We start from the raw sequence: 13,398 nt of genomic DNA, 5'->3' as shown, positions 1-13,398 counted from the left end.
CTCGCCTTTTCTTCCGCAAAAGCAAAAGCAACCAAGCCTGTCCCGCTTCCTAGCAAACCCACTCTTTGTGCCTGAGCAGTGCCTGTGCCACCACCACCACTTCCTCCTCCTCCCGCCACCTTCTCCCCCTCCTCCTCCCGCTTGCAGCCGGCTTTTGCACTGGCAAGGAGGCTGCTGGCTCCCTTTGCGTCGGAAAGCGGGTGCCGCGATTGGGCGACGGTCCCTGAGCCTCCAGTTCCGCGTCGGTTTCAAGGCTCCTCCCTCCTGGTGAAAGACAGACTGCGGGGCGCCTGGAAACCGGTCGGAGGGCGCGCTAGGGAAAGGAGAGGGAGCGAGTTGAGGGATTGACACAAATGGTCAGGCGGCGGCGGCGGAGAAGGAGGCGGAGGCGCTGGGGGGAGTCAGGGCCGCTGGGTTGCGGAGAGTTGCGCGCTCAACGGGGCCGCGGCTACTAACGCGGCGCCGCCAGCCGGGAGCTAGCGAGCCAAGGGCCAGGAAGGCGGGACGCGACCCCGGCGCGCCCGTGCCACCCGGGCTCTCCCGGCGGCCCGCGCTTCATGAACCGCAAGTTTCCGCGGCGGCGGCGACGGCTGCGGGACGCAGAGAAGCAGCCCCGGGAGCGGGCCGATCGCGGCTCGGGCTCGACGGAGGGCACCGGCGAGGAGATCTCCTTGGTCGCGGGAGTAGCCACCGCTGGCCGTGCCACTGCCAGCCCCTGCCAAGCAGCGCCAAGAAAGGAACCGAGAAAGTATGGCTGAGGAGGAGGCGCCTAAGAAGTCCCCGGCCGCCGGCGGCAGCGCGAGCTGGGAACTTTGTGCCGGGGCGCTCCCGGCCCGGCCGGCGGAGGAGGGGAGCGGGATTGCGGGCAGCCACCGCCGTCCCCTAGCTGGCCCCGGGCGCTTGGTGCGCCGGCTGTTACTGCTGCTTTGGTTGCTGGAGGCTCCGCTGCTGCTGGGGGTCCGAGCGCAGGCGGCGGGCCAGGGGACGGGCCAGGGGCCCGGGCCTGGGCAGCAACCCCCGCCGCCTCCGCCTCCGCCTCAGCAGCAGCAGAGCGGACAGCAGTACAACGGCGAGCGGGGTATCTCCATCCCGGACCATGGCTACTGCCAGCCTATCTCCATCCCGCTGTGCACGGACATCGCATACAACCAGACCATCATGCCCAACCTTCTGGGCCACACGAACCAGGAGGACGCGGGCCTCGAGGTGCACCAGTTCTACCCACTGGTGAAGGTGCAGTGTTCCGCCGAGCTCAAGTTCTTCCTGTGCTCCATGTATGCGCCTGTGTGCACAGTGCTGGAGCAAGCGCTGCCGCCCTGCCGCTCCCTGTGCGAGCGCGCGCGCCAGGGCTGTGAAGCGCTCATGAACAAGTTCGGCTTCCAGTGGCCAGACACGCTCAAGTGTGAGAAGTTTCCGGTGCACGGCGCTGGGGAGTTGTGCGTGGGCCAAAACACGTCGGACAAAGGTACCCCGACGCCCTCGCTACTGCCAGAGTTCTGGACCAGCAACCCCCAGCACGGCGGAGGGCACCGCGGCGGCTTCCCGGGAGGCGCCGGCTCGTCCGAGCGAGGCAAATTCTCTTGCCCTCGCGCCCTCAAGGTGCCCTCCTACCTCAACTACCACTTTCTGGGGGAGAAGGACTGCGGCGCGCCCTGTGAGCCGACCAAAGTGTATGGGCTCATGTACTTTGGGCCCGAGGAGCTGCGCTTCTCGCGCACCTGGATCGGCATCTGGTCGGTGCTGTGCTGTGCTTCCACTCTCTTCACGGTGCTCACGTACCTGGTGGACATGAGGCGCTTCAGCTATCCTGAACGGCCCATCATCTTCCTGTCCGGCTGTTACACCGCGGTTGCGGTGGCCTACATCGCCGGTTTCCTGCTGGAGGACCGGGTGGTGTGTAACGACAAGTTCGCTGAGGATGGGGCGCGAACGGTGGCGCAGGGCACCAAGAAGGAGGGCTGCACCATCCTCTTCATGATGCTCTACTTCTTCAGCATGGCCAGCTCCATCTGGTGGGTGATCCTGTCCCTCACCTGGTTCCTCGCGGCCGGCATGAAGTGGGGCCACGAGGCCATCGAGGCCAATTCGCAGTATTTTCACCTGGCTGCCTGGGCTGTGCCAGCCATCAAAACCATCACCATCCTGGCGCTGGGCCAGGTGGACGGCGATGTGCTGAGCGGAGTGTGCTTTGTGGGGCTCAACAACGTGGACGCCCTGCGTGGCTTCGTGCTGGCACCCCTCTTCGTATACCTGTTCATCGGCACGTCTTTCCTGCTGGCCGGCTTCGTGTCGCTCTTCCGCATCCGCACCATCATGAAGCACGATGGCACCAAGACCGAGAAGCTGGAGAAGCTCATGGTGCGCATTGGTGTGTTCAGCGTGCTGTACACTGTGCCAGCCACCATTGTCATCGCCTGCTACTTCTACGAGCAGGCCTTCCGGGACCAGTGGGAACGCAGCTGGGTGGCCCAGAGCTGTAAGACCTATGCCATCCCCTGCCCTCACCTCCAGGGAGGTGGAGGTGTCCCGCCACACCCACCCATGAGCCCTGACTTCACAGTCTTCATGATCAAGTATCTTATGACTCTGATCGTGGGCATCACGTCGGGATTCTGGATCTGGTCAGGCAAGACACTCAACTCCTGGAGGAAGTTCTACACGAGGCTCACCAACAGCAAACAGGGGGAGACCACCGTTTGAGACCTGGGGACTCAACCTCCCCCCGCAAAAAGCCGGCCCCATGGGATTCATGCCTAGCCTGGTTGACTTTCGCAGCCTCCTTTTAACAACACAGCTCCTGCAAACGCTTCCGTCCCTGGGGCAAACGGACTGGAGGGCCCCACTGCCTGAGGGGTGTGGATCGACCTCTCTTGCCCTCACACTCTGGTACCAGGACTGTAACGCTTTTATGATTGTAAATAGCCTGTGTAAGATTTTTGTAAGTATATTTGTATTTAAAGACTAGCGATCACGCGGTTTTCTTTTTAAAAATTTTAACTGTTTAGGGCGGTTTAACCATTTGAGGCTTTTTTCTCTCTCCCCTTTTCCGATGACCGCAAAGGAGGTAAAACCAGAGCACACCAGCCGAGTGTTCCTGCCCATCCTCCTGCGCCCCTCAGTGCCGCCAGTGCACACGCCTGCTGGGGCGCCGGCTAGTTCAGCACTGCGGGGTGCGGCCGAGCTGAAAGGCTGGGGTCACTTCCCGAGGCCTCCTTCAGCCTTTCTCTTCCTTTCCTTGCTTGGGGTGGGGCTCTTATGGTACCAAACTCCACAAAGCTTCCAAATCCGGAGGTGGGCCCCCGCCAGTTCCAATTCCTCCCTTGTTCAGTGATGGATTGCAAAGGCACATCCCTTTGACTCTCTGAAGCTCAATTTTTGAGAACCTTCCCTCAACTTCATGGGGTCCCAGGAGTGTAGGGTGTAGACGCTGGCAGTCCCTGCCTCCCTCCACAGTCGCTTCCAACATCCAGACACTCCCTCCTTCCACCTAAGTTGGTCAGAGGATGAGTAAGATAACCAATGCCAAACTTTTTTAAGTCTAATTTTTGATGGATGAGCTCATTTCATTCTCTAGTGTCTAAGACCTGGTATGGGTTTGGCCAGCGTCATGGAAAGATGTGGTTACTGAGATTTGGGAAGAGGCATGGAGCTTTGTGTGGGTTGGGAGAGACTGAAAGTGGGGTGGTGGTTACAAAATGTTAATTCTAATTGCATACTGATGCCTGGCAACCTGCCTTTGAGAGTGAGACAGCCTGCCTTTAGATTTTACCCTTTGGTAAAATGGAAACGTTGAGGTCACCTGGAAAGCTTTGTGAAGGAGTGGATCTTTGCTTTCCTTAACAGGACAGCAGAACATTAGCAGACTATGAAAACTTGAAGGAGATTTCAGTGTAATGGACTTCCTCAAAATGAAGTACTATTTTCTTATTTTTAATCAAATAATAATTAGACTTATATCAGAAACTTTAAAATGTAAAAGTTGTACACTTTCAACATATTATTATTATTATTATGAGGGAGGAGCAGTCTGCACGACTAATGATAACCTAGTATGATTTCAGGAGGTAAAAGAGAAGGAATAATTGAGGGGCTTATCTCCTGAAAGCAAACAAAAATATGGGCATGCATGCTAAAGGGAAACCGTGTGCAGATCTATTGCATTAAATCTTGTGTGCTCCTTTTTGGATTTACAAAAATGTGTCAAATGTAAATCTGTCAAAGCCATTTAAAAATATTCACTTTAGTTCTCTGTGAAGAAGAGGAGAAAAAGCAATCCTCTGATTGTATTATTTTAAACTTTAAGAATTTATCAAAATGCCGGTACTTAGGAACTGAATTTATCTATGTCTGTCATAACCTAAAATGACATTGCTCTTTGAATTTGGTATGCATTTATTCTGTTCACTATCACAAAATCATCTATATTTATAGAGGAATAGAAGTTTATATATATAAAATACCATATTTTTAATTTCGCAAATAAAAAAATCAAAGTTTTGTACAAAATTCTATGGTTTTTGTGCCTGAAGATTAATAGAGATTGAACTGTCTGAACTGTCTTTACATTTTATAGTGTTTCACAACTAATCCAACAGTATAAAAATTTAGGAATACAATGAAACAGCATATCTTTAAGCCTTCAACCAGTCCTTCCAAAGAATAACACTATTTGCATTATTGTGATTGACATTTGTGAAGTCCCAAGAAAAGATCTGTTTTGTTAAGAGTAGAAATAGAAGTCTGAAAATCACTTCTTTATTCAAAGAAAATTATTAAAAGATAAGTAATTTTAATATTAAAGCTTTTTTTTTCTTTCAAGGGGTAAATTGACATAACATTTTATAATATGGAGGTTGATTTTTAAATCATCACTTTGCCGTGAATTTTATTTTATCTCTTTCATATTCTTGGATTTTCCAAAACCATAAACAGGCAATCAATAAAGGGTTACTGACTATATGTTTATAAGCATTTTAAAACAGCAGTCAGGTTTATAAGTCTGTTTTGTTGTTTGCTTCTGAAGACTCCATTTTTATATTGTTCAAGGAACCTTCTCCTGAGGAATTTTCTAGTTGGTCTACTCTTGGAATTTATATATTGTGTATGAGTTCATATATCTATATATACACATGCATATAAGTATACACATTAATTTAAAAAATGTAAATGCACAATTTACTTGTCATTTCATAATACAGAAATAGTATTATGAGAAATGAAAAATTACAGATGGAAAACTTCAAATACCTTTGATAAAATTATCTTTATTACATTTTCCAATTAAAATATTTTTTGATAAAATAGCAAGGGACATGAAGATCATTGAAACAATATAGCTACTTTTGTGGTTATAAGACAATTTTGTAGAAGTCATCACATCTTTCATTTTTAGACAAATTTTAAAAAACTTAATTGAAAATATAACATGATTTTAAGTAGCAAAATACAATTTTGATCTTTTTTTCTGTGACATTAATGTAATATAGTAGATATCTGAATATGTTTTATTGTATAGCCACTCACATACAAAAATAACAATTTTTTGGCCAAATTAAAAATGTCTCCCTACTAGGTAGTTCAATTAGATAATTTCTGGGAAAAAGAAAATTTTAAGACTATTGGTCTTTAACCAAGGAGTAAGTGTCAATCAGTCTTACTGTAGATGTCCTTAAAATGATGTTATTATAAATTTGATGCATAAACCTTTTATATGCTAGATTTAAATAGTTTCAGAACACATTTTAAAATCACCACCAGGCTGTTTTAAATTGTGTGGCATATAAAAAAAAAAAAACAGTTGTATTTATTTATTCATGTTGTTGTTTATTTTAAAAATGATGGCAAAATAGGGCTTGCCTGAAAAATCATAAAGCTGCTGGAGATACTGCCCCATTAGCATGCTGTTCCCACAACAAACACTATTTTCAGATTATTTCTTTGCCTGTTTCGTTTAAACCAGCTATTGATTGGAGTCAGATTTCCCCCTCACAGTGTATTTGATTTAGCTTTTGGAGTAAATGTGTGTGTAGTATGAAAGCTACTTAATTTTTTTTTCACTTAAACTTTGTGGAGACAAAAAAATCATATATATAATCTCAGAGCCATTCAGTGTCAAACAGCAAGAAAGCTGGGCCAGATTTTTCAGCTTGTCCTGCATAGTCATTTGTCAGCCTGAGTTGACAGTCCTGGTTCTTTTGTCCCCACTATGAGTACCAAAGCCTTCCACTGTGGTTGGATTCTTCCTAAAGTCCAGGTTTAACAAGGAAAGGAAACCACAATGAAGTGTTAGTGGCCAATTAAGAAAAAAATAAACTAAATCACACATCATTTTAGGACTGGGATCACTTTCTTGATGCCATTTTCAACCCTGATACACATTTTTTTCAAGGCTCCTTATTTACTGTGTGTTTATGTTCAACTTCAGCTACTTTTGCTTTTATTGCTTTCTAATCTATCTATGGGCTACAGGCCAAATTTATGTAATTAATTGAAACCAGTGGTATGACATTGAATACCCTGAATACAGTTCTGATTATGGTATCTATTAATGAGGATCCAAGAGATTAGAGACAAAATGTGTGTCATTACATATGACTAGAGGTAGGCACCAGTGATGTTGTCACTGAGTACTTCACAAAATATGCTAATCTCAAATTCTTGCACAATTAACTTGTAGGAACCAAAGTAAGACATGGATTATATGTGAGAATTCTCTAGTTACGTGACTAAAAAGAAATTGTAATACTACCTTAAATTCAAGGCTTTTATTCTAAGGCCTTACATTTAAATAAAATGGAGAAGTGCCAAACAAGATAAAATATATTTCTAAGATATATATCTATATCTTGAAGTGCTGGCAGATGCCATTCCAATAGCCCTTGAAAACAGAAAAACAGCATATGAGGTTTGATCATAACAAATTTACCTTAAAATTTGGGGCTTAATGGCTTGGGAGGCTGAGACAGGAAGATCACAAGTTCAAGGCCAGCCTCAATAACTTAGTGAGGGCCTAAGCAACTTAGTGAGACCCTGTCTCAAAATTAAAAAAAAAAAAAAGGCCTGGGGATATTGCCTAGTGATAAAGCACCCCTGAGTTAAATCTCCAATACCAAAAATTTTAAAAAATAAATAAAAATTAAAAATTGGGGCAGATAACTTTTTTATTTGCTTTTTTCATATCTTTTTATAAAGCATATGTAAAACCATAGAGATTATAGTCACAAACAACAACTTGCTTAGAATCTGGCAATTAAAGCAGTCTCTAGGCTAATTTTCCCAAATTGTATCATGATCTGGGGTGACAAGTGTCTATACACCATTACAGAATCCAGTTTCAAACATGGTGCATGGGTATAATCTCAGCAACTGGTGGCTGAAGCAGGAGGATTAGGATCTCAAGTTCAAGACCAGTCTGGGGAATTTAGCAAGACCATGTCTAAAAATACAATTAAAAGAGCTAGGGATGTGGCTTAGTGGTAGAGTGCTTACCTAGAATGTACAAGGACCTGGGTTTATCGCCAGTTCTGGAAAAAAACAAACAAACAAAAACAGAATCAAATTACTATTTAGCACTTCCTTTGGGGACTTTTGTGTATGGGTTGATTTGGAACCCTAAATAGGTCAAATAAAATGATTTCTCATAGAAATCTTTTTCATGCAATGTAATGGATAGGCTCAAGTAAAATCTAAAAGTAAGTTCTAAAATAAATATATAATAAGCATTCTGTAGGTCACATACAGTTTTATGAATTAAGCGCAATAGGTTGCTTAAAAAATTAGATGCTATTTTTCTATAGAGATTTCTTTAAATGCATCCTTTTTATTTTAAGATGGAAATATTCTAAAGAGGTGTAGTTTTGATGGATAAAATTCAAACAACACTGTAGTTTCTTCAGTTATCACTGATTAGTTGAAAGGAATATTTGTATGATATTCTAAAAACAAAGTATTAACAATAGTACTGATTTGCACATTTTACACATGCATGTTATTTTTTTAAAAAGTAAAATTGACATTTTAAAACATGCATAAGTTTTAAATTATGCATATTTCATATAAATATACCCAGAAATTTCATTTCTAGGATAAACTTTCAAAACATATTCACAGCAATACACTGATTAACATCAAAAGAACTGTTATTGCTGCTTCAAGATAGTTTCTATGGTCCGGATTTCTTTTCTTTCCTTTTTTAAAAACCAAGTATCCTCTAATTTGTGGATATCTCCATGTTTCATATCTCAATACCTGTTTGAATTAAATTTGCAGAGGAATAACTGCAGGATCCCCCCATAGACAAAGTATAGCCTTTATTTCCTTTCAAGTTGGCAGTGTGTCCTTGCTGCTTAAATGAAGCACTCTGTGACAGAGTATTCGCTTGCCCTTGGAAATGCTTGTCTTTAGGATTGCAGCAGCAAATACCTGGAAGTCATACAGGCTAGTTAGATGCACATTCCAAATGCCATGTGCTACTTGATTGTTCTAGGGATTTTTTTTTCTTGAAAAGTAGATCTAAGGACTATTCTTCGCTTTATCTTTTGAACACACTTGGAAAGCATTTTTAAAAGTTAGCTTCAACAAGTACTATGTCAAAAACTTGTAATTTCTCAGGTAGGGTGACCAACCATCCAGATTTTTCCAGGAGAGAGGGGTTTCTTGGGATGTGAGACTTTTCAGTGATAAAACCAAAAAAGTTCCTGGCAAACAGATGGTTGGGACACTATCCCATGAATTAAACTGTGCTCCCATAAGATTAAAAATGTACATATAAGATTAAAAATGTACACATAAGATTAAAAATGTAAAAATTGGTCACTGGTCCAGTATTTAAAGTGCTGAACTGTGCCTGTAGTGTTTTTTTCATGACCAGATGGAAAATAAATGAGCATAGCTCTTTGTGTAACTGGTCTTCACAGTGAATACCAATCAACAGAAGTAGAATGAAACATGAAGATATAGAATACGCCACACTGAATATCTTGGCCACTCTGTCTTTAGCCTTTGCCTATTGAAGATATGGGGCCTAGATACAGGTATGTCTAATTAGCCACTGAACTCTCCTCTTGCTGCTCATTAAATTGGGCTAAATAGCTATTTTTAGAAAAGATTCTCAAAAGTATTCCCTTGAAATGAATAGTGTTTTTTTTTTAAGTTGATGTTAACACCAGATTGTAAGGAATGATTAGATTTTTGAAAATGTTTTTATTTTCCTGTTTAATAATGCAACCCATTGAAATGGAGTTACAGACTCCAGCAATGAGGGCTCAAATGGCTATTGATCAACACTGAATTAATGGTCATACTCTTTCTCAGAGGTAGGTAAGGTTGCACCCACTCTTTTCCCAGAAATGAAAAGTTGTATTTATATGAAGCAAAGGTCTTAGGTCTTAAAATTCTACCGTGATTTTTGAGAATTGTAGAATGCAGGGTATGAGCTATGCAGCCCATAGAATTCTTATTTCTGAGTGAAGCTCTTTAATCATAACTGCCCCCCTCTTCTAGCTCAATGTCATCCTTCTTGTAAATGCACATGCAATGTCACTGCCCTTGTTGAAATCATGACACTATTTTTACTCTCTTTCAATTCATCTCAATATAAATAAGTTTTTAAAACATGCAGTTACATAACTACTTCATTTTTCTTGGCCTCTTACTTTACCACTATACTCAGGTTCTCTTGGACAAACTCAAGATATTCTCCAGTTTTTATTTTTCCAGACTCTGGTTAAACTGAATATGAAATCAGTGATGCAGCTGCTATATCACTTGAGTGGAGCTAAATCCTACTCAAGGATTAAATTAGGAGAAAGAAAGCCCTTGTTTGAAAAAGCTGGTATGGGGCAAGAATTCTGTTCCAAATGTCCTTTGAGGTCAGAGGATTTTTTCTTTCTCTCTCTCTCTCTCTCTCTCTCTCTCTCTCTCTCTCTCTCTCTCTCTCTCTCTTTCTTTCTTTACCAGGGATTGAACTCAAGGGCACTCGACCACTGAGCCACATCCCCAGCCCTATTTTGTATTTTATTTAGAGACAGGCTCTCACTGAGTTACTTAGCACCTCGCTTTTGCTGAGACTGGCTTTGAACTCAGGATCCTCCTGCCTCAGCTGCCTGTGCCACTGGGATTACATCTTAAAAGTATGTTCTAGATGCAAATGTGGCAAATTCACAGGCAAACATTCTGGATTGAGGACCTTCACAGATGGTAAGGGTGTCCCAGGAATTTTTGGTTCATTTGTTCATTGATACGTTGGGGGTAGATAGGAAGAGCAGTCTGGGGGTGGTTTATGTCTCAAAGGCAGGCAGGCTGGGGTCATTTGGCATTGGAAGGGGGAAAAAAGAGAGGCAAAATGAAAACCAAAGTCAACAACTCTTTCCTGGGGCTGGCCCTGGCAGGAGTGAGCAGGGAGTGGAATGGAAACATCTCTCAAATAGGGTCATAACCCCAGATCAGAAATATAACTTTCCTCCTCCTCCTTTAAAAAAGAAATCAATTTCAAGATAATAACGAACTGTACAGAGGAGTTGAATGTCATTTTGTAAAGAATGTTGGACTTACATGACCTGGATTGAATCCCAACCAGTTCTTAGCCTCAGATCTATTTATCTAAAATGAGAATAATAACATTTTTTTATTAATTCACATGGCTGTCGGGAGGGTTAAAGAAATAAAGTCCATAATGGCATTTTTAGTACTAAAGAATTATCCACAAATCTTCTTCTTCTCCACCCTGCAAAATTCTTTTGCCTCTTCCTTGTCTATTTCTCTCTCCCCAACCCTTCCCTCTCTTTTCTCTCTCCTAATTCTCTTCCCCCTCCTTCTATAGCTCACTGTTATCACTGAGGGAAACTGAAAAGCCATGATGCAAACTAATGCCATATTTTTTTCCCTGCATGTTTTCTAAGACTTAGTCACATAAAGATTAAATGAATGGACAACCTTAAAGTTAAATGACACAAATAATGTACTATGTGAGCTAATTAGTGATATTGCTCTTACAGCAGAAATGAATTTCTATGTATTCATGCATGCTTTGGGATATACTATTTCAATTCAATTTATGGCTGCTAACGATTCTGAACTAATTGGCAGGTTACACACTAGGGTAAGGAGGCAACCACTCTTTGAGGTCACTCTAAGTCACAACCAGGAAAAGAATCATCATATCCTTTTAGAAATATGCTTCTCTACTAGTTTGATAACTAACTGAACAATTTCAGGAGTCCTCTGTTTGTCCATGTGGACTATATTGCTAAATGGAACTTATTCATAGCAGTTACGAAAACATTCTTTGATACTACTGAAATGTACTGAATATATTTGGTGCATGAAGTTGAGCAGGATTGAGAGCTTTCAGAAAAGAAGTTATTTGGTAATTCCATTATTTTCTCATATAGAAAGAGCAGCTAGCCATTTTGATTCCGTGGTCACCCCGTAGTCTGGTGTATTAGTTTTCTATTGCTGTTGTGTTAAATTACTACAAACTTAAAAGCACAAATTTATCATTTTATAGTTTTATATGCCTGAAGTCTTTACATATCTCTTTGGGCTAAAATCAGGGTGTTGAGTTGTTGTGTCTTTCCGGAGGATATAGGGCAGGTCCATTTCCTTGACTTTTCCATGCCCAACCCATGGCTCATGGCTCTCTTCTTCCATCTTCAATGCCAGCAATAATGGGCTTGTCCTTTCTTTCACTGACTAATTCTCTCTAGAAGTTCCCCACTTTTAAGGACTCATATCATTAGATCAATAGGGTAATCTTCCTATTTCAAATTCCTTAACTTAATCACATCTGCAAAGTCCCTCTTGCCATTTAACATGTCACAAGTTCCAAGGATTATAGTTTAGACATCTTTGGAGAAATCATCCTTCCACTCTCCATGTTTATGGTTAGCTGTTGAAAAAGTTGGACGATTTTTCTTTTAGAATTGTCCCCACTATATTCTTCATAATTTCACTTCTGGAAAACTATCTTCCTGAATTTCTTCTAGTCTGCGTTTTGTTCTCCTGAAGTAGGTTTTTGCAGTGGTCAATTCTTCAATGATTTCCCCTCTGCTTTTACCCCATTTTCTTGTAAGAGGTCTGCAGAGCAGCCCCCAAACTCTAACAGATCTGTTTATATTCTAGGTGTCATCATTCTTTTTCTCCTCTTTGCTTCATATTCTCTTGTTCCTGTCCTTTTTTCTGCCTATGGTCTTTTCAATAAATATCTTTCTAGATTCATGTTTTGTATGTGTCCCAGAAATAGTTCAGAAAAGATGGTGATTCACTAATGTCAACTTTCTTCTCCCAATGTAATCAGCTTTTTTTTTTTTTTAACTACAGGTAAAATATAACTATGTAGTGTTCATCAGAAACACATCTGGGGCTGGGGTTGTGGCTCAGTGGTGGAGCACTTGCCTCGCATATGTGAGGCCCTGGGCTCAAACCTCAGCAACACATAAAAATAAATAAATAAAAATAAAGATATTGTGTCCAGAAAAGAAAGAAAGAAAGAAAGAAAGAAAGAAAGAAAGAAAGAAAGAAAGAAAGAAAGAAAGAAACACATCTGTCAAGTGATTGCATTTTTGCCCTATAGTGAGAAACTGGATATAAGAGACAACATAGTTCATCTCACTTCTGATTAATCCAATATGGACTTCTAGCTGTGATTATTTATTTCAATTTTTATTAAGTTAACATGATGTTTATAGAGGAAAATTTTTCTCTCACAATCTTTAAACATTTTGTCAAAAAAGAAAAGAAATTCCGACTGCCTGGGTTGCATTTTATACAAATTCAGATAATGAATACGCCTGCCCTAGTTTAAAATGTTATGTTGACATTTTTGGAGAAGAAATTTTTCTAGCATTACAAATGCATCATTAAAATGTTCTCTAAAGTGTAATTTTTAATCTACACTAGACTCCAACTGCAAAAAATATTTTTCTACGTAGACCGTTATGGTTAAAAGTATATGTTCTCCTCCCATGTACATATAAATTTGGCTACAGAAATATGCCTTTCTCAGCAACTATTTAAGAAGAAGGATTTCAAATTTTCATAACTATCACCCAAATGCATTATTTTCAAGCATATGAATTCATAAGAATTATATAAAGATATAGCAGAATTTCTAGATCTCATATACAAAATTATCTTCTGATACTTTTACCATTTATCTTCTTTTAAAATTTTACATCATTTATCTTCTTTATGGCTTTTTTCCCCTAGTGGGGATAATTCAGGAATAGACCAGAGATTACTTACATGCACTAATGGCTCTATAACTAAAGAAGATGTGTTTTAATAATATACAACTTTATTAGGACCAAGTTGAATTAATGAAGGAGGTGTAGGATACACTTAAAGATCTCAGATAAGACAGATTGTAATGAATCCTCATTCAATGCTAACTAAAATAAA

The 13,398-nt window shown here is 41.4% G+C and overlaps 1 protein-coding gene across 1 annotated transcript; it reads left to right on the top strand.

The window, feature by feature from the left end:
- The first annotated feature begins 286 nt into the window (after positions 1–286).
- On the top strand, positions 287–3,963 carry FZD1 (frizzled class receptor 1). Its single transcript, XM_081286755.1, has one exon. The coding sequence runs from the start codon at positions 751–753 to the stop codon at positions 2,698–2,700; it is 1,950 nt and encodes a 649-aa protein (XP_081142881.1). The 5' UTR covers positions 287–750; the 3' UTR covers positions 2,701–3,963.
- Positions 3,964–13,398: the final 9,435 nt, after the last annotated feature.

Source organism: Spermophilus citellus, assembly GCF_964194105.1.
Source record: "Spermophilus citellus genome assembly, chromosome: 3".
NCBI lineage: Eukaryota > Metazoa > Chordata > Mammalia > Rodentia > Sciuridae > Spermophilus > Spermophilus citellus.
The sequence above is the reverse complement of the archived record's forward strand: the minus strand, read 5'-3'. Positions and strand labels throughout refer to the sequence as shown.

Bases quoted from the DNA above. Each gene is read 5' to 3' on its own strand.
- FZD1 (XM_081286755.1), top strand. From the start codon at position 751: ATGGCTGAGGAGGAGGCGCCTAAGAAGTCCCCGGCCGCCGGCGGCAGC.